This window comes from Pseudorca crassidens, chromosome 10 (assembly GCF_039906515.1).
Source record: "Pseudorca crassidens isolate mPseCra1 chromosome 10, mPseCra1.hap1, whole genome shotgun sequence".
Taxonomy (NCBI): domain Eukaryota; kingdom Metazoa; phylum Chordata; class Mammalia; order Artiodactyla; family Delphinidae; genus Pseudorca; species Pseudorca crassidens.
Genome location: NC_090305.1, coordinates 106,920,216 through 106,946,173, shown reverse-complemented (window position 1 = coordinate 106,946,173; position 25,958 = coordinate 106,920,216). Strand labels below are relative to the sequence as shown.

At 50.3% G+C, this 25,958-nt stretch overlaps 2 protein-coding genes and 2 long non-coding RNA genes across 14 annotated transcripts in view; 2 read left to right on the top strand and 2 right to left on the bottom strand.

Moving 5' to 3' along the window:
- Nucleotides 1-2,058, bottom strand: part of TXNRD3 (thioredoxin reductase 3) — a 41,059-nt gene extending 39,001 nt beyond the window's left edge. For 3 of the 7 annotated variants that reach the window (XM_067755720.1, XM_067755718.1, XM_067755723.1), the window contains exon 1: nucleotides 1,520-2,056. The gene's annotated coding sequence lies outside the window, so the exon portion shown is untranslated. Of the gene's footprint in view, nucleotides 1-1,519 lie in introns of all 7 variants that reach the window. The other 4 variants (XM_067755722.1, XM_067755719.1, XM_067755724.1 and 1 more) reach the window with 3 other exon arrangements.
- A 4,164-nt stretch (nucleotides 2,059-6,222) lies between these two features.
- Nucleotides 6,223-9,406, top strand: LOC137232853 (uncharacterized). Of its 2 annotated transcripts, none has more exons than XR_010947219.1 (2): nucleotides 6,223-7,864; nucleotides 9,002-9,406. It is a non-coding gene; the product is annotated as an uncharacterized lncRNA (long non-coding RNA). The 2 variants fall into 2 exon arrangements; XR_010947218.1 differs by having other exon boundaries at nucleotides 6,223-8,153.
- Nucleotides 8,037-23,728, bottom strand: LOC137232854 (uncharacterized). 4 transcript variants are annotated; one of them, XR_010947222.1, is made up of 5 exons: nucleotides 22,846-23,717; nucleotides 17,282-19,451; nucleotides 11,598-11,691; nucleotides 11,312-11,421; nucleotides 8,037-9,461 (listed from the first exon to the last, which is right to left on the bottom strand). It is a non-coding gene; the product is annotated as an uncharacterized lncRNA (long non-coding RNA). The 4 variants fall into 4 exon arrangements; XR_010947221.1 differs by having other exon boundaries at nucleotides 11,598-19,451; nucleotides 22,846-23,728; XR_010947220.1 differs by having other exon boundaries at nucleotides 11,312-19,451; nucleotides 22,846-23,728.
- CHCHD6 (coiled-coil-helix-coiled-coil-helix domain containing 6) overlaps nucleotides 23,560-25,958 on the top strand; it is a 125,378-nt gene continuing 122,979 nt past the window's right edge. The window contains exon 1 of the mRNA XM_067755708.1: nucleotides 23,560-23,715. Coding sequence (XP_067611809.1) covers nucleotides 23,629-23,715 — 87 coding nt within the window. The 5' untranslated portion in view covers nucleotides 23,560-23,628. The remainder of the gene's footprint in view (nucleotides 23,716-25,958) is intronic.

The window sequence follows — 25,958 nt, the reverse complement described above, 5'->3', positions numbered from 1 at the left end:
AATCATCTGTCCCAAGATTTTCTGTGCCAGCAAAGGTTTGACCAGAACAATCTAAGGCTGTTTATTCACTCAACTCACTTACCTGCCTCCTACTACTCTAGGCCCCAGTGACACAGCAGTGGCCAGGCACAGTTCTGACTGCTTGGCCCTTTTATAAGCTCCAAAGGACTCTTAAATACGTAGAGAAAGAAGACAGAGGCTAGAAAGAGACCAACACATATGTGAGAACCTGATAGGTGATGAGTGAGCATTCAAACCACCGTGGAAAGAATGGACTCTCCAAAACATGAAGCAGGGACAACTGACAAGTTATAAAGGAAAAAAAGAACTGGATCCCCACACGTCCTCAGCTTCACGTCCAGGTGGAATTAAAGAAGCGGGGTGTGAAAAGCACACTCTAAAACTTTCAGGAGCTAATACAGGAGAGTATCTTTATGACCTCAGAGTAGAAACAGGTTTCTTAAATAAGACACAAAAAGCACAAACCAGAAAAGAAAAAGAGTGATAGTCAACCATGTTAAACTTCCAAACTTCAGTTAACCAAAAGACCCCGGAAAGAGAGCAAAAAGAAAAGCCAAATCTGGGTGATTTTCCAATACATATCACCAGACGACTAGTATCCAAAATACATAAAGAACGCCTACAAATCAGTAACAATAAATAAATAAAACAACCTAACAGAGAAATAAGCAAAATACCTGAACGTTTGGCAGAAGAGGAAACTCAAATGACCCGTGAACACATGAAAAGATGTTCAGCGTTAGCAGGGAAATGCAAAGCTAAAGCCACAATGAAATACCATCTCATAAACGCCAGAATCCAATAATAAAATACATCAACTGCTGGCAAGGATGCAGAGTAATGGGAACTGTTAATACCCTGCCAGTGGCAGGGCAAGTGGTAAGACCACGTGGGAAAACATTCTGGTATCACCTCGTTAGGGAAGAAATCATGCTTCCTCTGTGGGCCAGCCGTTCAGCTTCAAAATGCCTACTCTAAAATAGCGAGTCTTGTGTACGTGCACCGGGCCATACGGCAAGAATAGGCATAACCACGTTGTATTGAAGAGCAAAATACTAGAAACAGCAGAACTGATACACTGTGGTTATGAGTCATCCTAGGGAAGAGTCCAGTAATGAAAATTAACAAACCCCAGTTACGGGTACTAACATGCATCAATCTCTAAAACGTAACTGTTGAAGGAAAAAAGTGCAGAATACAAATGCATGATTCTACTTAACATAAAGTACCAAAACAAGCCCAAAGGCACAAGGTACGGTTTAATGATACATATGTTTGGCGGCAAAACTGTAAGGAAAAGCAAGGAATTCTGGCTAGTGGTCACCCTGGTGGGGGGGGCGGGGGGTGGTATATGAACCAGGGGGCTCAGGAGGCTCCTGCCAGAGTGTGGTCTTCCTAGAGACACTGGAAGGTGCACGTGCGGGATACACGTTTGCCTGAACAACGTATAAGTCAATGGAAATCTGAAAATAAGACTGAAAATCATAATTTCACGCACCTATCCCAACAGTTTATGCTTGTGCATCTTCCGCGTATTATTTTGACTCTCAGTAACGTGAAGTACAGCTCAAATATGCAAGGTGCCGTCATACAGATGGGTCTGGCTTCCAGAGGCTCACTGCTCAAACTCACAACACAGGTGCAGTGAGGCGCCGCGTGCAGTCCGGCCCACACTGCCGCTGAGGCGCCAAGAGCACCAGGGGCACGCGGTCGGGACGGGACCAGTGCCGGCCTCTCCCCGCTGCTCTCCTCCCAGGACAGGACCCGTGAGACCTTTTCCCTCCGGATCCCCCGCCCACGTCCACCAGGCTCGCGGCCAGGGCAGGACAGCGGCTCTCGCCCGCAGGCCCGTCCGGAGGCTGAAGGCAGGACCGCGTGTCCCAGCCGAGGACGGCGGGGCCGGTGTAGCCTTCCGGACCGGGTCCGCGGGCGAGGGCGGAACGGACGGGCCCGAGGCCCGGGGAGCGGGCGGACACGGACCAGCGGACCCGGGCAGGGGTGGGGGGCCGCGGAGGCGACGGACCAGTGGGCCCGGAAGCCCCCGCCCGCCTACCCGCGCACTGTGCGGACAGTAGCTCTTGCTGAAGATGACCACTCGGTGGCCCTCGATGAGGCCCAGCAGGCGGCGCCGAAGCTCCTCGCGGGCCGCGGAAGACAGGCGGCTGGTCCCGGGGGTGGACAGGCGGGCCCGGCGCCCGGGCGGCGACCGCGGCACGGATACGCCGCGGACATTGCCCAGTCGGCGGTTGGGGGCGGCGCCGCTCGCCGGTCCCGGGGACGTCTGCGCCCGCGAGGGCGGCGGCGGCTGCGGCGGCGGCTGTGCCAGGGCCGCGGTGTCACTCCCGGCTGGGCCGGGCCTGCCCGAAGAGGAGACACCTGCTCTGGGAGAGCGGACGGAGGTTAAGCAAGGACCCCGAGTGCCGCCCACACCCTGCAACGGCCGCTCGCCCCGCCCCGGCTCCGCCTCGCCCCGCCCCGGATCAGCCCCGCCCCGGATCAGCCCCGCCCCCGGCGCATGCGAACTAGGTCTCTGCCCGGGCTCTGTGGGAACTCGCCTGCCCTTCGCAAAGGGGCGGGTGCCAAGCTGTATGGTCTAGTTATCCCAACGTTGGTATGCGCACCGCGGGAGCGCCCAGTCTCCGTGTGATCTCCCAGGGGCGACCCCTGTGGAGGACTTACTTCCACTCTTACTTCCACTCCACAAACCCCTTTAGGCCACCTTAAAAATAGATATATGGTCTTCAGTGAGGATGGATGTCTCAGTCTTTGGAAAGAGTGAATAGATAAAACCATCTTTAGGAAAAACGGCTATTTTTTTAAAGCTTATATCCAGCAAAGTAAATAAAAATACTACTGTGATTCTTATCGCTACGAAGTTTTTAAAGGAATTTCCTAGGTCGCTACCCCTCAGTGCCTACTGCATAGAATTCTGGAGGCACTCCTAATAAAGGGACCCTGAAGTCATCTGTGCCAGAACAGGAATCCTGTATCCATCATTTGGGTGGCTGGGTGGGGGATCTCAGGGCTAACTTGCTCACCATGACTTACAGCACCCTGCGGCCGTAGGATGAATGTGTTAAACCCCAATAAAGAGAGACATTCAACCACAAGACCAGCAGGCGTGGCCTGGTCCCTCTCAGGGGTCATCTCCTGACACCTTGTGGTTCACGGTGCTTCAGCCACACTGGCTTTCTCCCTGTGCCTCAGTTATGTCAAACACAGTCCCGCATTAGGGTCTTTGCATTTTCTGTTTACTCAGCCTAGATGTCCTCCCTCATCCAGGCAAATCTAGCTTTTTCTAGGGGACAGTATGAGAGGGAGATGCCTGAGGTCATTTCTCAGGCAGGCCGAGGTCAGTCCAGGTCTCCTGCTGACCATTCACTCACAGCCCCTTGCACGTTCCTTTCTAAGTATCACCCACCTTACTGTGGAATTGGCTTTATGGCTACAAATATGATAGTAAGAAGGAGAAAGGGCTGCCCACAGCTTCAACTTAGGTTTATTGTCCTCAACACCCTTGTGCCACATTTGTTATGTACTTGGCCCTGAGGATGCCTCTAACCTTAGTTTTCAAAGTTTAAGAGTTTCACAGTCAGGCCTCCTTAAGATTAACCATCCCGTCCCCTTCCCGTCCTCGGCCTCCAGTCCTCTCCTTGGCCAGAGGCTGGGTCATTGAGAGAAAGGATAACACATTTCTTTCTGCTTCCCTGCTTCCTGGGTTTTCCTTTGTATCCTGTTCATGGCCTTACATCTAGTTGATCCATCAAAGCTTCACTGGTGGGCCTTTCAGAACTATGACACTGTTTTTAGGAAACTGTATTTTAATTAAGCTCTGAAAAAGCACAGGCTCTGAAGCCAGACAGCCTTGCTCAGAATCCCAGCCCCACTGCTTCCTAGTCAGCGGTCCGAGACAACAGTCATAGGATGAGACTAATACCAGTTCCTACCTCAAAGGGTTGATGTGAATTTACAAGAGTCAAGACACATAAAGTGCTTAAGACAGCATCTGGCACCTGGTGAGCACACAATCAGTACATGTGTGAAGTTTCATTATTTACTCCTCCCAACAGCCCCAGAAAGGAGAGATCATTGTCTCCACCTCACAGGTGAGACAGCTAAGGATGGAGATGAGAATACGATCTTCCCAAGGCCACACGGATGTCAGAGGAGGGGCAGACCCGGGTCTCGGGCCCCTCCCTCTGGGGTACTGCCTTCTCCAGAGTCAGCACTGCAATTCCCTTCAATTCCCTTTATTATGTAAGCCAGCTCGAGTTGTGGTTTTTGTTACTTGCAATGAAAAGCATCTTAACATATAAAAATATTTCACGATTATGATGTTAGGTGCAGAAAAATTCATGACTCATAATTTCTTAATGGAGTATATTTTTTATCATGAAATATCCTTCTTTGTCCTTGTTAACTCTTCAGTCGTTAAATTCTATTTTTCCAAATATTACTGTGGCCAAATCTACTTTCTTTTGTTGGTATTTATAAACATATCATTTTCTATCCTTTAATTTTCAACATATATTTGCCTTTTTCTTCCATAGTTGTCTCCTGCGGCAGGAAGCAGCCTAATTAATCACCTCTTATCCCTTGTAAGTCCTTAATTCACTGAAGTCAGATTCAAGAAATCAGATGAGAGAGCCAGGAAGACACTGACACAGAAACTAGATTAGTGGTTGCCTCGGGTTGGGCAGCAGGGGAGAAAATAGGGAGGCATGCGGAGTGATGGCTAAGGGTTATAGGATATTTTTTGAGAAAAAAATGTTCTAAAATTGTGGCGATGGATGCATAACTCTGGGAATATACTAAAAGCCTTTGAATTTACTTTAAATGGGTGCCTTTCATGGCATGTGAATTAAGTTGTTAAATAAAGAAAATACGAATAAATAAAACAAGAACCAATTAGAAAACTAGAACTCTTAGAAATTTGATGTATTGTTGCCAAAACTTATTTATATATAAAAATATTGTACATAATATAAATTATTATGTATATTATATATAAGTATGATATGAATTATACATAATATAATATTACACAATTATTATCTGCACTTATATATTTCTATGTCTACACACGTGTCTATGTATAAGAAAATTTCCCACAATATGGCACAATAAAGAGGCAGAAAATATGAAAGAAGAAACCAAAAAAATCAAGCCATGAGGTTACAATGTCTGTCCAATAGAAGCTCCAAAAATATAGACAGAGAAAAAGGGACAGAAATAGGAAAATAATAGTAATAATAGGAGACAACTTCCCAGCACGTGAGCCTTCAGGCCAGAAGGGCCCTCTGAGTGCCCAGCATAACGGATCAAAAAGACCCACATGACGGCAGCACAAAATTTCAGAATATCAAGGATAATGGAAATATCCTACGAGCTTCCAAAAACGGTGGGTGCAGGGGGGATGCATTTGGCATCAGACGCCTCACCAGTAACTCTGGGTGCTGGGGGGAAAAGGAACACCACCTCTAAATTTGTGAGGAACGTTAATTTTGCACCTAGACATCTAGAACAAGCCAATGTTTACAGGCAAAGTAAAGGTGTTTTCAGACATAGAAGGACTCAGGAGGTTGACCCTGCACAGAGCATTTCTCAAGAAGTTATTTGAGGCTCCCCTTCACCCAAATGAGGAGCTAATCCTTGAAGAAATGCTCCAGGAGGAAAAGGTGAGTCCACCCTAGGAGGTTACTGAATGGAAGCCGTTGCAGGAAGCCAATCCGCCATCTCACAGAGCAGTTGTTTCAAAGAGAAGGAGGAAAATCTTCAGGAAAAAACCGGGGACTGAGCAGCAGCCCCCTGCTGCCCCTCAGTGCAGAGGGCTCACCAGCCCGGCCTCTGCGGACACCCAAACTTTACCCAGTCTGTAAAGTTTCCTTAGTGGGAGGATGCTTTCCTATCACCGAGCCCCAGAAGGCAGAGAGTGGGGGAATAACCCAGAGACGTGGCTACCCAGCTGGGTGACATTGTGTGGGTCCAGGACGGGCAGAAAAATAAAGGCAGTGGGTGTGTCAGTCAGCTGTTGCTGCGTAAGGAACCATCCTTCATCAACAACCCTCAGTGTTGCTCGTGATCTGATGTGGCAGGGTTCTGCCCTTCTGAGCTGGGCTCTGCAGGGCTTGCTGCCGTGTCAGCCCTGAGTCAATGTGCCGCCTCACTCCTCTCCATGCAGCTTCCTAGCACATCCGGAGATTCAGCTGAGACAGCTGGGTGACTCATCCTGCAGCAGGCAGGCCCAGAGATCTCTGAGAGACAGGAAGCATGCAAGGCCTCCAGAGGCCTTGGCTGGGAACCAGAACACCTTCTCTTTTGTGACTTCCTGTCGACCAAAGGGCCAGAGGGAGGTACCCTGCCCTTCTAGTGACAGGACGGGCTGCAGTCCCATCACTGAGGACATGCACCCAGGGAGGGGACAAAACCGGGGCTTCTTTTGCCAACAGTCTCCCACGGGGAAAGAAAACAAGGATTTCAGAAGGTAGCAGAAGGGGACCTCTCTTTCTCGGTAGGCTCTCTTTTCCTTTCCCCAGTGCACGGGGCGCGAATGGACCATTTCCTCCGGCGGTACTCCGGGTGTTCTGAGTCGTTCAGACGTTGCTGTGCTTCTTTCCGTGTTTTCCACACGTGGAGGAGCCTTTGGTCAGCCCAGCACGGATCCCCTGAGCCAAGGGACCCACCAGAGTGGGATTCAGGTCCCGCTGGAGCAGAGATTCACTCTCCCCTCCCAGGCATGGAGGCAGCAGAGGGTCAGGCTGGGTCTCTCAAGTGAAGGGAGAGCTGCACACCCCCGCCCGTTTCCTGGCCTTGATCTTTCCAGAAAGCAGCCAGGAAAGGTAGGGGGGAGGTCTGAGTCACGGAAATGCCTGTTCAGGCGGAACCTTCTGAGTTTCTTTAAATTACATAAACGGAAGTCGGGCCGGCAGGTCCGACTGCTTTTTTTTTTTTTAGAAAAGGTGTCAACAGTTTCTTTGCCTTGGAAATGCCTACGCTCCAGAGTCCTTAGTAAACAGTCAGGAGGGGAGGGTGGCATATTCGCACCGCGGCCCCCAGCCCTCCAGGGAAGGGGCGGAGGACGCTCTACTGTTACTGAAAGCAGAGCCTCTCGCCGACAGCGCGTGGCCTCCCTCAGGTCCCAGCGGGAAAGGCGGCCCCGGCCCCGAAGGTAAATCCGCGGGGAGGGCGGATCCCGCTGCGGGAGGCCTGCCCACCACGCCAGCCCCGGGTCCCCGCGGGGAGACGTCGGCCTCAGGCCCGGAAGGTACCGTTCCCGCACGGCCCGGGGGATTCTTGGACAACTGGGCCGGGAAGGGTGCGGCCTCAGATGCAGAGCCGCTGTCAGCCAGAGCGAGCGGCGGACTGGAGCGCAGCGCGGGACCAGGGCTCGCCGGCCGCTGGGCGGACTGGCTGCGCTCTCCGCGGTCGGTTCCCGGAGGTGATTCCTCTGCCGCAGGCGCGCTCATCTGTCAGCGCCCGTGCAGCAGGGCCCGGGGCCTGGCACCGCTGGAGGATTCCTGCCGGGATTCCGCGCGTTCCGAGGCGCGTCCGCCTGCCGAGCAGCGCCGCAAGAACGGCCCCGCGTGGGGGCCCGCCCGGCGTCACTTCTGCGGCCGACCGTCAGGTGGCAGTGGCCGCTCGGGAAGCAGGCGGCGCGAGGCGCTTCCTCTCCGCGCACCTGCGCGCAGGTGCGTCCCCGCCGCCCGCGCCGGAGCACCTGGGCGCCTCGGGACCGCGGGGGCCGCCCCCCGCAGGATGTCTCCCCGTTCAGCAACCCTCGCTCCGGGTCTGGATTTCTCCTCTTAAACAGGTCAAGCCCGTCTCGAGTTCACGGAGGAAACAGGTATGAGCGCATGGTGTTCCATAGAGCAGAAATGCCTAGTGTGGACTCCCTGATGAACCGGAAGAGCAGAGGCGTGCTCTGCTCTCAAGGAATGTCCTGGTCGGCTACCGAGAGCCCCGCCCTGCGCAAGAAGGCATGTGCACAGGCAGCGACGTAAGGAAGGACGGACAGAAAGTGTGCTGCCGCTTGGCCTGTATTGACTCATTGAAACCGCACGATAGCCTTCTGATTCTGAGCTACTTGTATTGTCCCCATTACACAGACAAGGAAACTGAGGCCCAGAGAAGTCGTGAGTTGCTGGAGCCCACATCTTACTAAGTGGCCAAGGGAGATGCAGAACGGAAGGTGGGAGGGGTGGGGCTGGGGAGGGGCGGAGACAGTGAGCGAGGGGCGAAAAGGCAGAAGGATGCCCGCCAGGGGCAGCGTGGGATCCCCTCCACAGCCCCCAGCTGTAGGCCGCCCGCATGGCATCGCACCTCTCCCCAGAGGCCTGGGCAGGGAGATGCCACGCCCTCTGGGAGCCGGGCCCAGGGCCCCTTGCAGACAGTTTTGGACCACACTCTGCCATCAGCCCAGACTGTGACATGTTCTCAGAGCCCTTGCACAAACCATAATTTGTAACGCTACACTTGTGTGGTTTTCTGATTGTCTGGCACACCCCCTCCCCCAGAGCGGAAGGGCGGGGAGCAGGCCATGTGGTCACCACTGTGTCATCAGTGCTGGGTGTGTGCTGGCATGTGGCTGACACTCACAGAAAGTAGGAGTGAAAGCAGAGAACAGAAGGTCCACCCTGGCGAGGGTGCAGGATGGGGGCTCCGGGGGTGCGGTTTGCACTATCACCTCTTGTCTCGGCCCCTCCTGTCTCAGGCTCTGGCTCTCTCCTTGAACACGTCTGTGTCCTTTAGCACACGGGAGCTGGAGGGATGCTCGCTGGTTGTAGACAGCGCTCAGAGAACAAGAGTGAACGAGCTGATGATGGCTCTGAGGCCACATCCTTAGCTGCTTTCCAGCTGTGAAATAATCGAAGTGCAGCCACCCCGTTTCCCTGGAAGGGCTGTCTCAGGAACGTGAGTGGGAGGTGACAAAGCTGGCTGTGTCCTGGGGTGTCACTCATCACTCTTTCCCTTTTCCTCCCAGGGACTGGTAATGGCCTCATAAAACTGGAGCCTGCACGTTGGCCTCTGATCTGGTTCCTATTCATTTGCAGGAATGATTTCACCTAAAAGAATTCACTTTATTCCTCACCTGTAGAGGTGTCGTCTGCTGGTTAAAGATGCAGAATAATAGTTTCTGGCGATATGGCTGCTTTCTGCAAGTTCCAGTATCTAATTTGGAAGAACAGTAATTGTCGATTTTTAGAATCCTGCTGGTTTTATTTCTTTATTTTCTTATCTTGCAGCATTATTTGTGCTTCCTGCCTTTAAACTGTGATGAGCGAGAATCCTCTGAGAGGAGGGGTCTGTGTGCTCCTCCCTGCTTTTGCCGTTCTCCTTTTTTAACAGCTGCAAGAACTAGCGTCGACATAAATTCAGCCAACAGGAATGCGTACACACTACTGCTCTGTGAATCTGACAAATGGTAGTAGTGGGCAGCAAACCTGTAGAATAGAAAACCTACGAAACAGGCCTCAAAGCACCATTCTTTCGTCAAGTTGTGATGAAGGACATCTACAGACTCGGGGAAGAAAACTCAACCAACCAGGGAGTGTGGGTGAATTTCACAGGTCTGGCAAACAAGCTGTTTATAACACACATGAGACTGAAACTCTAAGTTGCAAAGCTATCAAGGCTGGGCTTGGAGGAAGATCTTGAGTTTCTCCGTTTACAAAGCCTGTGAATTTGGTACTGTACTGTATTTATCCCAGTCTCAGAGAAACAGGAGACACGGAGCCTGAATCTTAGGAAATCCAGAAAGGGGAGGACTTGGGAATCCGACTAGTGGCATTTGGGGCTTGTCCTGCAGGAGTGGGGCGGGGTTACAAGTTTCTGTCCGTCCGACTGAGAAGCTCTGGGCCAACCCCACCCAGCCCACATGCAGGTCCCCGGGTGGCTGAGAAAGGTCAGCCTTGAACACTCTGCAGCACGCACAGGCGCCACCTGGGGCCAATGTCCTTACTGGCCTCCCACGTTCACCTGTGCCCATGCTGGGCTTTCCTGTTTTTCCCAATCCTTCTGCAGATGGGTCAACTGATGTTATTTTCTTGGCTCCACCCTTGGACTTCGGAGGGATTTCCACACGTCCTAGCTTTCTCCTCCTCTTTCTTCCCCTAGGGGGGACACCTCAACCTAACTTTGACTCCCAAGGACCCACCAGCCAGTTCCCTTATGGGCCCCAAGCCAACCTGTAAACCAGGGGTGAAATGAGCTACCATTCTGGAGCAGTGAGAAGGAGTGCCTGGGAGGGGAGAGAAAGGAGGGTGGAAGGCAAGCGTCTGTAGGTTCGAAGGGGCCACTATTCTCACCAGACACGGCTGACGGGAGCCCCTCTGATCGGGCTCCATTTCAGCACCAGTGCCGCTAACTGCTCGGATCTGTTTGCAAATTTGCGTGATGATTCGAGACTGGATATGAGTAATGGGAAAGGCTTTCCATCGTGTTCTCTAAATAGTAACACTACAAAAGAGTGAGGGATCAAATTTATAGAGACAGCAGGACAGGAATTTTGAATAAGTATAATTGATGGCTTCAGAGAGATGCACGAGGATATTGCCTTTGTAAAAAAAAAGATATTAAAAACTTGATTGCTAAATTAGGAAAAACAAAAGCTCAGTGGATGGGCTGAAAAATGGAATATTCACATTCTAGGAAACCTAAGTGAGGGATTATCATAAAAGTACAAAGAAATAGAAAGCATGAAACAAAAGTCAAGCGACACGAAGGACAGAGTAAGAAATTGTAAAAGCCATCAAGTAGCAGTTCTGGAAAGAAAGAATAGACAGATTGGAAGGGAAGAGGTTTTCCGAGAAGTGATAGAGGAAATTCCCCCCCAAACTGAAGAAATGCAGGGATGCTGAGACTGATGGGCCCCTCAAGAGATCAGCATGACGGTAGAGCAGTATCTTCAAAGTTCTGGGTGAAAATCACTTGGAAACTATAACTTTATATGAAGCCTAACTATTCAGTATTACAAGGCTATCATGCATTGTGAAGGCAAAATAAAGGTATTTCCAGGCATGAAAGAAGTCAACCATTTAAGGCCCTTAGACACTCTCTAAAAACAAACAAATGCTGGGTGGTGAGCTCTAGCAAGAATAAAAACGATAGGGTACAATGGTGATCAAATAAAACAATAAAAGCTATTTTTTTAAGAGTAAATGAGTGTTGCCTGTTTAAAATAAGACACTTTAAATAACAACGTGATACACCACCTGGAAAAGTGACAGCGTCCTCAAATGCTAAACAGTCGTGCCCTGTCCTGGGTGTGTATCCAAAAGGAATGCATAGATACCCGTTCCAAAAGGCAGATGCTAGAATGTTCACGGCGGCGTTGTTCGCAACACCCACACATTGGGACCAACACAGATTTCACCATCGTAGAAGAAACCGCCTGTGACACACCTGTAGAAGGGACGAGGAAAGCACCACTGCCACGTGCTCTTGTGTGGAGGAGTCTCAGAGGCGTGAGGCGGAGCAGAAGAAGCCATACACAAAGGAACAGACACTGTGATTCAAACATACAGGTTGAGAGACTTCACACACCGACCGGCGGTGACGGAAGTGGTGCTTTGGTTTACCTGTGGCGGCAATGATGGGAGGCTCAACAAAGGCTTATCGAGAACTGGCGATGTTCTGTGCCCCTCTGGGTCCTGTCTGCAGGGATGTGTTCACCTTGAAAAATTCATCAAGTTGTATACTTAAGATGTGGGCATGTAAAGTATGTCTTTATACTTTAATTAAAAAAGTGATCACGGAATAAAAATTCTAGGAAACTGGTAAATGGAGCAGAGGGAAGTAGCACGTGTTGTCTGACTTGGGGTGATTTAACTACAGAGAGTGTTTTATAAATATAATCTTAATTAAGTATTTTTAAAGGGTGAAAAAAATTTTAAGAAAATTTAGTTGGTATAACAAAATGTAAGAAAGGGGAGAAAGAAACAAAAAGTATAACACACAAAAATAAAAAAAAGATGGAACAAACAATTCTAATAATATCAGTCATCACAATAGATGTGGGTTAAATTCATTAATTAAAAGAAAAAAAACTCTGGTTGGCTAAAAGTACAAATTATGTGAAACATATCTAAAAGAAATAATCCAGGAAAAATGAAAGGAAAGAAAATGCTAATAAGACAAAAAAAGATGGTCATATTAAATTCAGATGAAATAGAATTCAAGGTCAAAACATTTAATAATAAAAGAAAGGGGGGTTTCCCTGGTGGTGCAGTGGTTGGGAGTCTGCCTGCCGATGCAGGGGACATGGGTTCGTGCCCCGGTCCGGGAAGATCCCACATGCCGCGGAGCGGCTGGGCCCGTGAGCCATGGCCGCTGAGCCTGCGCGTCCGGAGCCTGTGCTCCGCAACAGGAGAGGCCACAACAGTGAGAGGCCCGTGTACCGCAAAAAAAAAAAAAAAAAAAAAAAAGAAAAAAAGAAAGGGGTATGTCATGCTAAAGAAAGGGAACAATCCACAGGGTAACTAATGATCATTTTACTGCACTTAAAGCACAACTTGAAAATACATAGAGCAGAAACCTGTCAGAATTACAAATAGAAAGAAACTAGATCCTCAATGTCTTAGTGGGCAATTTTGACAAAACTCATAGAAATGAATAAGTAAAAAGAGGATTTGAATAAAATAAGTAATGAGCTTAATCTAATTACCATTCTGCTCAACTGGCAGAGATTATATATTCTTTTAACCACAAATGGAATATTCTGGAAAACTGACCTATGCAAGGCCGTTAAGGAAATCTTAATAAACTTCAAAGAGCTGCTATTACTTAGGCTGACTGAAATAGGATAAAGCTAGAAGTTAACAAAAACATTTTAATAGCTCTTGAATTAAAGGGAAAATTAAAATATATAATGTATGAACTATTTAATGTCTGAACAATCACAGATGCACCATATTACAGAATCTGTTTTTCTGCCACAGCAATACTCAAAGGAAAAAGTATGACTTATATGCATTTATTAGAAAACAAAAAAAGATTGAAAATAAATGAACTAAACTTTCAAATAAAGAAACTATTTAAAAACCATTTAAACAATCCAAAAAAGTAGAATGATGGGATTAAAGCTAAAGTAGAAATTAATAAAATACAAACAAAAGCAATGCAGCTGGTCAATGAAATAGATGTTTCAACAGATGAAGAGACAAAGGAGAAGAGCTCAGGAAAATAAAGCTATATGCCGGTCTTCTTCATAAACACGGGCGCAAAACACTCAGATAAAATGCCGTATAGAACGGAAACCTGAGGGCCATACAGACGATGGGGTGCTGCCCATAAGGTCACTCTGCCTAAGAATCATTCTACCCTTACTGCAGCCTCAGCGTATATTCCCGGCTCTGCTTTCCTCTCTCCCTCCTCTCTCTCCCCGCCCCCATCTCTCTCTATAATTGTGTATACATCTATCTATTTTTCATCTATATGTCTTCCGAATATGTTTGTTTGTGAGTCTCTTGGCCTTTGTTCTCGAATTTGTCTTTTTTCTTTAGTTTCACATTTTTAGTTTCTTTGTGTCTAGATGTTTGTGTGAAAGTGTCGTTTTTCCACTTTCGTTTTTAACCTTTTTTTGTTTCTCTCCCTTCATTAAAAAATCTCAAAAATATGTAAATGTTATGTTTTTATTAATTGAATGTGTTCCGTGTTTTTCATTTTAAATTATGATGAACAGAACATTTTTATAGTATTATATTTTAAATTAAATTGATTTTTATTTTTTAAAACTTAGCAAATTCAGTTTGGCAGTATATTAAGAGACATCCCAAGAACGCAGGTATGTGTTCAACTTTAGAATAAAAATCTACCGGTTTAAATCACTGCTTTTCTAGAGTACAAGAAGGATCACATAACTATTTTCATAGAGAACAAAAACACTTTTGAAAATATTCAACATATATACTTTCAAGATAAAAAACAAAGCAGCTAGAAAATTAGGTTCTTTTAATATGATAAAGGGCATTGAAACTCTACAGTAATCGTCACCACTTGATAATGAAATAAAGAGTCAGTGTTAGCATCATTGTGCTATTCAACCTTTTTGTTGGAGATTCTAGCCAGTACTATAATACGAGGGAAAATGTCATTAATACTGGAAAAAAGGAACAAAATTGAGATTATCTGCAGACCGTAGGATGACCTACCTGGAAAATTCTCAAGAGAATCTATTGGCAAAACCAATAAGAGAGTTTAACAGTGCAGCCACATATAAGATCAGCATAGAAAAAATCAATAGCTTAATTACATACTAGCAAAAACCGATTATAAAATGAAATGAAAAATGAACTCATTCTTGGGCTTCCCTGGTGGCGCAGTGGTTGAGAGTCCGCCTGCCGATGCAGGGGACACGGGTTTGTGCCCCGGTCCGGGAAGATCCCACATGCCGCGGAGCGGCTGAGCCCGTGAGCCATGGCCGCTGAGCCTGCGCGTCCGGAGCCTGTGCTCCGCAACGGGAGAGGCCACAGCAGTGAGAGGCCCGCATACCACAAAAATAAAAGAAGAGCTAGCTATATCAGCTCTCCCATAAATTAATCTATAAATCCAATGGAACCCCAGTTGAAATCTCAGATAGACTGTTAATGGTATATGACAAGATGATTTCTTTCCCCGAGAAGGGAAATCTCCAGAGGTGGTCAAGAAAAGTTAAGAGAGAAAAACAATGAGGGGACTTTCCTTGTCAGATATCCAAATATCTGATAAAGTTACAGTAGTTAAATCAGTGGTGAGTTGCCATAAAACAGCTAAAGAATGGAGAAACTAATCTAGCAGTGTACTATGTACATATGGAAAATAGTGCATCATGAAGTTGGCTTTTTAAATTCAGTGGCAAAACAAAATATTCAATAAATGATAAAGGCTATATATAAAATCTACATAATTGGTTATTTATATGAAAACATTCTATCCAGCATAATCCCATAGCATAATAAAAAATAAACTGCAAGTGGTTTTAAAAGGTAAACGTTAAAAAACTGTTTACAAGTTCAGTAGGAGATAATTCCTTACTAATACATAAAATCTACAACCCAAAAAAGAGCATGAATTAGATATTTGAATGAAAAAAGTTTAAACTTGTTTGTCAAAAAATGACCTACAGTTAAAAGACAAGTGGTAGATGGGAGAAAGCAGAGCATTCGAAAAGAGGAGTGACATCTAGAGCATATAAAAGCTCCTGCAAACCAATAACGGAAGGACCCAAACCAAAACAGAACAAAAAAGCAAGGTGGGCCAAGTATATGAGAAGGTGATTCACAGATAAAAGAATATCAAGGAGCAGCACAAATGTAAAGATGCTTAGCTTTAGATATAGTAACAGAGAATTGCAACTAAAATTAAAACAAAATGTTCTTCTCTATCACACTGGTGAAAACCTGGGAGGCTATTTCGAAGCTCCATTTGCAATGCAAACACAAGGCTTCTACTTAGACGGTATTTTGTTTAGCATGGCTGAGAGGGGTGACGGAGATGATGGGAGGGAGGTAACGGTCCCCCGCAACGCTCTGGTGTGGCCGCTGCTCCGTGTGGGACCTTGAATGCAGAAAAGGCACAGCCTGCTCAGAGCCCACGGGGCACTCCCCGGTCGGTCCCTCCCTTCCCCTGCTAATAAACGCAAAAGGCTGGAAAACCATCTTGCCAAGTAGGCAACCAGCTTTACCACTGAGCTCTCTGAGGAATCCTGTCGCTTTGTAGCTCTTATTACAGCCCAGTGTTATTTCCTTAAAGTCTGTGCGAACATTTTAATGATTCATAAAACTCTGTGAGAGTCCCATGGTGGGGAGTGGGTGCAGCTGCAGGGGGTGGAAGGGATCGAGAGTGGGGCAGGAAGGGATCGAGAGTGGGGCAGGGAGCCAGTACCAGGACAGTCTGCCCTCCCCCACCCCAACCCCCTTTCCCGGGCCTTCACCCCAGCTCCCAAGCCCCGCACCCAAGGGCCAGGCAGGCCACGCTTCAAGGGAGGCGCCACAGCCAGGTGGGACGCTAGAAAGGGCTCTGGCTTCTGAGACGTTTGGACCAGGGTTCAGATCTCATGTCTGCCTCCTTCCTGCTGTGTGACCTCAGGCAAGCCATGCTCCCTGTCTGAGCCCCGGCTGGCAGGCTTCTTTGGTTGATGCGTGGCACAACAATAACTACTGATAACTGAGCGTTTCCTCTTTGCCAGGTATTGTTCTGGGTCCATGACATGTATTAACTCATGCAATCCCACATCAGCGCTACAGGTAGGTACTGTGCTTAGGCCTGTTTTACAGATGTGGAAACCGAGGCAGAGGGAGGTGAAGGAACTTTTTGGAGACCACACGGGCAGCCGAGCTGGGACTGATATGAAAATCTTCACTCTTAACTACTCAGTTTCTTGCCTCTCTGAACCTGGAGCAACTCGCTCACCAGCAGGGGAGCCCATTCAGCCAGTCAGTGACTCAGTCACCAATGCCTTGAGCGCCGCTCCGTCCCAGGCCCTGTGCCAGGTGCCCGGAATTCAGGGATGAATGGAGCAGACACAGTCCCTCTGCTCCGAAGCTTCTGTTTGGGGAGCTGTGCGTGTTGTGGGTGGTACTGGCTGGAGACCAACGGTAAACAAACAAGCAGCAAAGATCCCGAGAGTCTTTTCAGGAGGGAAGAAAATAAGACACAGCAGTGTGAGGTGGGGGGTGGGCCTGGCTGGGGAGGCGGCATCACGGGCGGGCGGGGCCGCAGGGGCAGGTCCAGGTCTGCTGGCCCCCGAGGCCCCCGTGGCGGTGCTCAGGCTGCTCCGGGGCCCCGAGCTGGGGCAGGGCCAGGAGCAGGGCCAGAGCCTGTGCTGGAGACGGAAAGCCCAGCTCAGGTTACAGCCGTGGGCGGGCACGTGCGCACGCATGTGTGTACCTGCGCGTGCGTACCTGCGTGTGCATGCGTGTGCGGGGGTGGGGCGCGTAAAGACAGACTGATTCGCCAGGAGGCCGCAATTGGCTGACCGGACTCCGCTCCGGCTACGCCGGCACAGTCCGTGGCCCACGCGGCTTTGCTGAGCCAACGTCTCTCTCTTCCCACTGGGCTCGCAGCGCCCACGGTCCCCGGCCGCCTACGCGCAGCAAGCTGCCCTCGGGAGAACCGCGACAGGGGGTGACCGTCCTGGGGAGGCGCTGGGGCGCAGGCTCCCGGCGGCCGGTGCGCCCTGTCCCTCCCGGGCACGCTCGCGGCGAGCGCTATGCACGCAGCTGCCCGGTCCCGAGAGCGGCTGGAAGGGGTGCTTGAGCGGGGGCACCGTATGGGGGCTGCTTACCGGTGCCGGCGGCTGGTTCCCTCAGGCCTGGGGAGTGATCGGCGCAGGTTTAACCTGCCGTGGCCACCCTGCCCCCTCTGCCTGGGCAGGCCCTGGCTGGGGTGACCAGCGTGACTCCAGGAGAGACTGGCTTCTGGGAGAGATTCCTTTGTGCTGAAAGGGAGAGCGCCCTTCCGCAGCTGCTCCCTCCAGCTGGGCGGACAGAGGTGGGCAGGTGTGATGCTCCGAGCCCAGGCTGGCATCTCCACACCAACACCGTGAGGGGAGATGCGGCCGACCTGCTGGGCAGGCAGATGGGAAGAACCTCCATCCTCCACGGACCCGGACTGTCTGCACTGAGTCCCCCACGTGGAGAAGCACAGGCTCCAAGCAGGCAGGCAGACCTCAGAGGGGAGAGGGGAGAGCTGCCACGGTGTCACATGCCGAATCCCCGCAGGAACTTCTACCCGAGTGTCACGCTAATGCCTGTCCCTCCCTGTGGAAGCACAAGGCTGGAGACAGGAGGTTCCCGGACCACCAGTGTCTGCCAGGGCGGGGCAGTGGGGAGGGTGCTGCAGTCTCCCTCAAACTCAGATGGTGGTGAAGGGCAGGCTGTGCTTCAGGGGTGGGCCCTGTCATCAGCCATCCATCTCCACAGCTACTGCAAAGAGGTCCTCCACTGAGGGGTTGCAGAGAGCTTCCCAAAGCACAGCCCCCAAGTCAAGAGTCTTCCACTGCCATGCCTCAGGGTAGGACATACCCAGCATTCAAGGCCTCTGTCCTCAAGATCCAACCAGCCTTTCCGGAGTTTTCCCCGCCACAGCCCATTCTCCTCCTACTCAGGGCCCTGCCACTTCCTTCCCTAGGGCCACCGTTGGCCAACTATCCTCTAAAGGGTCCTTACTGATGGTCCGAGGATGGATTTGGGGGAGGTTCGTTGAGCCTGCTTGGGGCCAGACACAAACTCTTTGCACGAAACTACCTAATCCAATTTAAAGGCACTGCTGACTGAGGCAAACTTTAGTGAAAATGAATTACATGGAAAGAAAGAGAGGGTCCTGCCATCTATTACTGAACAACATCTATCCATCTGCCACTTGGAATCATAACCGCCTTTCCCAAGTTTCCTCTTCAACCAGGTTTCTGCCTTCCTTGCTTCACTCCAAACCCCACTCTCCTTCAACGGAGCTGGCTCTGCCCCTATCCTCCACCTCTCAGGAGCCATCCGGCTCACAGTACGCTCAGCAAAAGCCTCAACGCGAGCCCAAACGTCCGGAACGCTACAGATGGCCCGGCATCCAGCCACTCTCGTTTCCCAGGCTTGTAGGCGGTGGTTACGAGGGCCTGAATCACCCCCATCCTACAGATGAACAGCCTGAGGTTCAGAGGTGGAGAGTCACAGAAAACTCGGAGATTCTCCCCAGCACTGGGGCCCCACTCCCTCAGTGACTCCTCTGGGTGGCTCCCAGGCCGTGGGCCCACCCGAGCCTCCTGCCTGAGAGTATCCGTCACTCCAGCCCCCTTCTCATCAGCGCTCCACTCCTCCCCAGTGGTCTCCAAACTTTAGCCCAGAGGAAGCATGTGTCAGCACACAGCAAAAAGGAAAGTCAGGCAAGCCACGAGCAGCAACAACTTGCTTTCAAAGGTACAAACATGCCCGCGTCGCTGGGTCACAATCGTAGCACCCAGGAAACACCTTCGTGAGACAGAAGATCCATGGAACATGGTTACTGTGTGGCAGAAGACGTGTGCATGCTGTCATCGCGACACCTGTGCACAGAAGGACTGTGATTTTGTCTCAATGTGATCTTTCAGCGTCTGGAATTTCTCGGTTATTATCAGTACATCTTTCTTGCGTGGGCCTTCTCAGGAAACAGTAAGGGGTCAGTGAGCTGTTCATTCACCACTTGTGCCTGATGGTCTAGTGTTTAGATGGTTCCTTTCTCCTTCTCCTCACAGAAGACAGCACTTCCCCACTCCTGCAGGTGGGAGGGGCAGTGGGCCTGAATGGCCAGTGGATGTCAATGGGGGTGACAGTTGCCGAGGCAGGGAAAGCTGGGGCTCCGTTCTCTAGGCTCTGAGGCTCACTCGTCCTGGTGAGTCAGCTGAGGAAGCCACATGTTCCAGACGTGCAGGCAGAGAGCCTTCTCTGGTGGCCGGGCATGCCATGTCCCGCACAACCACGTTTTGCCTGAGTGAGAAATAAAACATTGGGTTAAACCTCCACCTCAAATATTTTCAACTTCTAGTTAGGTATAATATACATATTGTAAAATGCTTAGATGTTAAGTGCATGGCTTAGTGAGTACTGAAACCATGTAGCCACTATTCCAAGTTTTATTTTCCTGTCCCCTTCCAGCCCCCTTCCTAGACAACAGTGGTTTTTAGTTTCCGGGATACAAGCTTTGTACTTCTTTGGCTAAATCTATGCCTAAGTGTTCTATTGTTTTTGGTGCTATTGTAAGTGGAATTGTTTTCTTAATTTCATTTTTGGATTGCTCATTGTGAGTATATAGAAATAGAACTGATTTTTGTGTCTTGTTCTTACACCCTGCAACCTTGCTGAATTTGCTTACTAGCTCTGTTGAGTGTGTGTGTGTGTGCGCGCGCGTGTGAATTCCTTAGGATTTTTATATACAAGATCATGTCTTCCACAAATAGAGATCACTTTACTTCTTCCTTTCCAATCTTTTATTTCATTTTCTTGTGCAGTGTTGAATAGAAGTCGTGAAAGCAGACATCCTTGTCTCTTTCTTGATCTTATAGGAAAAGCTTCCTTTTGGCTTTTAACATGGACAAAGAAAATTCCTTTTCTGACTTTTCTACTCTATCAGCCCATTTCTTCTTTTCTGCTTCTGGAGGATCCAATTTAAGAGACGCCAGCTCACACAACTCCCCCTCCCCCACGCCCTATACTGGTTGCCAAGTTACTTAAAAAAAAAAAAACCTCTCAATAATAATAGCTATTGCTGAATGAGTTCACTAAGTCCAAGCTCTGGGCAAGCACTCCATGTAATGGAAGCACCACTCTTATATCAGGAAACTGAGAGGCACAGGTCTAGCAGGAGGCAGAGCTCAGCCTTGCATCCCATCTCACTGCTCTCTTTAGCACTGACTGCACTGTTCTCCGGGTACCACACTGCTCAGGAGCCATCTGACCAGATCTAGGTCACACGGTCAGCTCCAGCTACAAAGGAGAAGGGAGTCCAGAGAGGGAAGTATTTTTTATTTCCCCAAGTGCAGAATTTTATTTCCTGATTATTATTCTGAAAAATTTCAAACCCATAGAAACAGTGGAAGATAAAATGGATTCCAATATACATATTTCACCTAGATTCACCTATTGTTAACATTTTCCCCTGAACCATCTGAGTGCAGGTGGTAGACACTATGACACTCCCCCAATACGTCCAAATGCATCTCCCTAAAACAAGAAAATTAACTTTAATTCAATAATGTCACCTAGGACACTATTCCATATATGAAACTTTCCCAATTGTTCCAAGTACCTTTTTATAGCTTTGTTGCTGTTACTGTCATTTTAATCCAGGATATAATCAAGACTCACGGCTGTGTCTCATTGTTATGCTTCCTTCATGTTTTGAAACTTGTTTTTTCACGACGTTAGCCTCCTGGAAGAGTCCAGGACAGCTGTCTTGTAGGAGCTCACATTCTGGATTCGTCTGATTGTTTCCTCACGATTGGATTCAGGTCACGCATTTTTGGCCACGACACTCCAAAGGGGACACCGTGTGTCCCTTACATCTCCTGGGGAGGGGCATCACGTCATGCTGTCCCACTCTCTGTGATGCTAAGTCCAGCCACTTAGTTAAGGAAGTGACCTCCAGGCCTCAACAATGTGATGGTTTTCTCTTTATGAGTGTTCAGAAATCTGTGGGAGACTTGGGAGTTGTCACTCAGCAGCTTAGGATCCACTGATTTCTGTGATTCAGTTAATTCACTGAGGGTCACAAAGTGGCGATTTTTGAATCTCACACTGATTTGCTGTCATTCTTTTGTAAAGAAGACCCCCCCCCCTTTTTACATCCCCTCTCTTTTAACGCATGGACTATTGCATTTTTTAAAAAGTTAAATATGTTATAGGTTCAAACTGTCAAACTGCTATAATGCTCAAGTTGTCCCAAGTTTGGCCAGTGGGAACTTAGGCAGCAATTCTTCTAACCAGATGCATTGTTACACCTAAGGAAGCTGGGTTCTGTCATAAGGAACGAGAGAATGGGTACTGGGCAGCAAATAGTGGGCCTGTCTTAACACCTTACCTCCCCAGAGTCTCCATTTCCTGGGCCTTAGCCTGGGGTAATACTCTCTCAGGATGGTTTCCAGGACTAAATGAGTTGGTCATGGATTAACTGCATGCAAAGCATGTATGCCTGCATCATAGAGCCCGGTGCCACAAAGGTGCTCAAAAACCATGAACTTCTCTTCCCTTTCTCTCCTCTGCCACTGCTTTTATTAAAATCCTCACCCTTGGGCTTCCCTGGTGGCGCAGTGGTTGGGAGTCCGCCTGCTGATGCAGGGGACGCGGGTTTGTGCCCCGGTCCAGGAGGATCCCGCATGCCGCAGAGCGGCTGGGCCCGTGAGCCATGGCCGCTGGGCCTGAGTGTCCGGAGCCTGTGCTCCGCAGCAAGAGAGGCCGCGGCAGTGGGAGGCCTGCGTTCCGCAAACAAACAAACAAACAAAAATCCGCACCCTTGTTTGGATTTATAACGTCATTATCTTCACCTTTTTGCACTTTGGTTTTCTTTTCAGGGAAGTAGGGATACACGACTTGCTGGGTTGTCATAAGGCTTAGCTATGCTGGTGTCAGTGTAACCCCACTCTCAGTCTTGTGGGATTCCAATTCTCTCCCAGGAGTTTGCACATGGTGGGAGCAGGGGAGACCACACACAGTCTCATAGTCACCTGTGGCCCTGACTCTTGTTTTGATGAATTAGTCCAGTGGTTAATTATTTCAACTCAGAAGTGAAATCCATCCCTTTCCTCAATTTTTATAACCCCTTCCACAGTCACAGGGTATTCGGGAGACCTTGAAAAACGTGAGGAACATGAAGTAGATGCTAAAATTGCCCCGTCCGGCTCGTGAGGCCATCCCCTGGCTGCTGTGGGTGTGGACTGCTGAGAGCTCACAGATGCCCGCTTCACTGGGCTGCCAATGACTGAATGCTGTGGGGAGCAGAAGGCCAGTCCCCTTGCCTTCGAGCCGGGCCAACTCTAGACATAATTTGTGCTCCAGAGCCCAGCTCTGACGGCATCTCAGCTTTCTCCTGAGGCACTCCCCCAGTAAACCATTTGCACCAGAATCCCCTAGTCAGGCTCTACTTATAGGGAAGAGATGGAGGAAGATTTCCAAATCAAAGTATTTTGAAGGAATCTGGCAGATGTTCTTGTTATCCTAGAGGATAAAAATCCTCTAGCGCCCCCCCTGCCATCCTCCCCCCCACCCCCGGTGTCCACCGTCTTCTTCACCCAAGCTGGTCTCATCTCAGAGCATCTCACTTTCTCTTCCACCCTCTGGTCTTCCCCGCTTCCCTTCCAGGTTCGAAAAGGCTCCAAATGACCCTTACTATTTCATGGAGCAGTCGGGGGTTCCCCAGTTCCAGATCCCAAACTCAGCTCCGGGCCTACTGTGGCAGATCAACGCGAGTCAGCAGCTCAGAGAACAAAAGGGGGCTGGGTTCAGGTGGCCGAGGCTGTGAGCCGCAGTCACCGCGTCCATCACACGTGTGAGCCCGCGAGACAGGCGTGAACACGACGCTGGATACACGGTGCGTGTCTCCTCAACGCCGAGGGCCGTTCACTGTCCTCCCCGGGCCTTTAGAACAAGCTCTGGCCCCGCCGACAAAGCCCTCTCCACTCTGACCTTCAGCCCGCCTCCGGGTCTGCTCTGCACCCTCCCGCACTCGGGGCCCGCGCTAGGCCCTCGCTCTCCTCCTGCCTCAGGGCCTTTACACGAAGTTCTTCCTCCACCGCCTCCCCCACAGAGGGGCGCCTCCCGCCAGCTTCTCTCCTGGCACCGCGACGTCGCTGTCTTCCTCAGCGCCTTCAGGCTCTCCGTCTTTTCACCGCAAACCTGCAGCGCCTCCGCCCGCCCAGCGCGGCCTCCTCGATGGTGGTGTCGCGGTCACCGCGGCTACGCTCCTCGGCCAGCCATCTGGCCACGCGCCGTCTGGGCGCTGCGCCTCGTGCTCCTGGTCCAGTGGGCGGCCACCGCGAGACTACAGCCCCCACAATGCCGCGCGGCCCGCGCCGCGATTGGCTGAGCCTCGAGCTTCGGCCAATAGGACGCGGCCTTGTTGGCAGGTGGCGCCGGTCCCGTAAACGCCGGCGCACCGGAGCCCCCTCCCGCCATGGGCATCACCGAGAGCCGCGAGGGCCGAAGGGCGTCCCTCGGGATGGACCAGGAGGAGCGGGTCCGGGTGCTGCAGGGCATCCGGGTGAGCGGGCGGCCGGCGGGCGGGCGTGGAGGCGTCTGCCGGCGCTCGCCGCGAGAGGGCCGCGACTTTGGAGGGCGCCGCAGGCCTGGCCTCCTCAGGGTGGGAGGACGGACGGAGACCGGGGGGCGGGGCCTCGTTACCTGGACCCCTGCCCAGGTGCGCCTTGGACGTTTGATCCTGTGCCCTCGCCGCCCGCGGACGCCCAAGCGTGTACGAGGACAACGAGCCGCCCCCCCTTGGGTTCCGGAGCCGCGCTGCTGACCTGACTGACCACCTCCCGTGCCAGTCCCCCCCAAGGCCCCGCTCCCTGTTCGCTGGCCTCGGGGCCTCCTTGTCCCTCGAGGTGCCGGCATGCTCGGCTCGCGATCTCCGCACGGGTTGTGTTCGCGCCCCCAGTTTGCCTTATACCCGCTCTTGCGTTCTTGTAGTTCAGGTCTCACGTGAGGGTCCTTTCCTGACCATTCAGTCCAGAGTGCCTGCCCATCCCCGCGGTCGCACACTGGTTTTTGTCGTAGCGCTCGCTCATCTCCATTTGAAACTTCTGTTGATGCTTTACTTCTTTGTGTGTTTCCGACCACAGTGTAAGCTGCTTGAGGCCAAGGCTCTTGTGTGACTGCAGACTCTATCCCCAGACTCTAGAGGAAGAATAAAAGCAGCTCACGCTTGAGTGCTTAGTGGGGGCCATGGGTTGTGCTAAACCCTTGACGGGTACCCTGTCGTTTAATTCTCAACAGCTCTCCAAGAGGTCGGATTCTGTTCGCCCATTTTATGGATGGGGGACAGGGTAGGCATTGAGACATGAGGTACTTATCCAGGGTCACCTAGGTAACAAGCCGGCGAGCTGGGATTGCGCTCAGCGGGACTCCAGGGACTGTTCATTGGGTGCTCTGCTTGCTCCTGCACCTCTGCCTTGCACGTAGTGGGTGCTTTGTAAACCTTTGCTGAGTGATTAAATGGACGAACCCCAGTGAAGCAGGCACCAGGTGTCCATGGGATGCACAGAGCCGGGCATAGGTGAATTAGTTAATTAGGGAGCTGGCTCAGAAAAGGACATCAGGGCACTTCCCTGGCGGTCCAGTAGTTAAGACTCTGTGCTTCCACTGCAGGGGGCAAGGGTTCGATCCCTGCTTGGGGAAGTTCCACATGCCACGTGGTGTGGCCAAAAAGAAAAAAAAGAAATGGACATCAGGAGGTGTGACATCTAGATAGTTGCTCATTAGCTGTGTGACCTGGGGTGAACAGCTTATCTGCTGAGTCTATCACCACATCTTTTAAACAACGGGGGCAGGCTGTGATAATCCTAGGTGCTGCCTTGGATGAGATGATGTGTGTGCACGTGTCTAGAAAAAGTACAGAGTGTTTTGTGGGAGCCTCTATTCTTAGCATGCCCACGTAGCATATTTGGTACTTGCTAGGTGTTATCCAGTCTTGACCAGGCTTGGGGCAAAGTCAGAATGGAGAGAAGACGGCTCCGCTCACGTTGGAAGGTGAGAGGCCGTAGCCGAATCGGAATTTAGAAAGATGCCCCAAGCTCTGTGTGGGCGCTCTCCCGCTGTTGTCACCTGCTTCGGAGAGTGTCGGAAAGTTCAGTCAGTCAGGGTCTTCTAAGGGAACGTCTTCTTTTTTTTTTTTAACATCTTTATTGGAGTATAATTGCTTTACAATGGTGGGAACGTCTTCTAAGTGGACAGAGGAGCATCATCTCTTTTGGGTTTTATATCAGACAGGCACGTTTTATTTCTAGTTCTCTTAGCAGTTCTGCAAAGTACAAATTCTCTTTAAAAATGGAGAATCCGGCTTAGAGAGGTTAAGGAGTTTGCTCAAGGTGTTACTTCTGGGACTTTAACCCAGATCTTTTTGGGTACAAGAAATAGCCTTTTTTCACGGCTCCAACCTACCCTGCATACTCCCAGTGATATGCAAGGCAGTGTGAAAATTCTGTGACAGCCTCTAGCTGTCCTGACAGGGTGCTTAGTTCTACCAGAGATTGTTAAAACTAGAGGGAGCTTTGGGCAAACTCATCAGAGAGAATAAAGAACTTGTCTAGAGGCATACAGTTGGGGGCACTGCCCCATGTTCTGAGACCCCTTCCTTCCTTCCTTCCTTCCATCCTTCCATCCTTTCATCCTTCCATCCTTCCATCCTTCTTTCCTTCTTTCCATCCACTCGTGTGCCTGTTTTGAGAGAGGGAGACCAGAGAAAGGAGGTGATGGCAGTGCAGTGTTTGATGTAAGGTTTTTCCT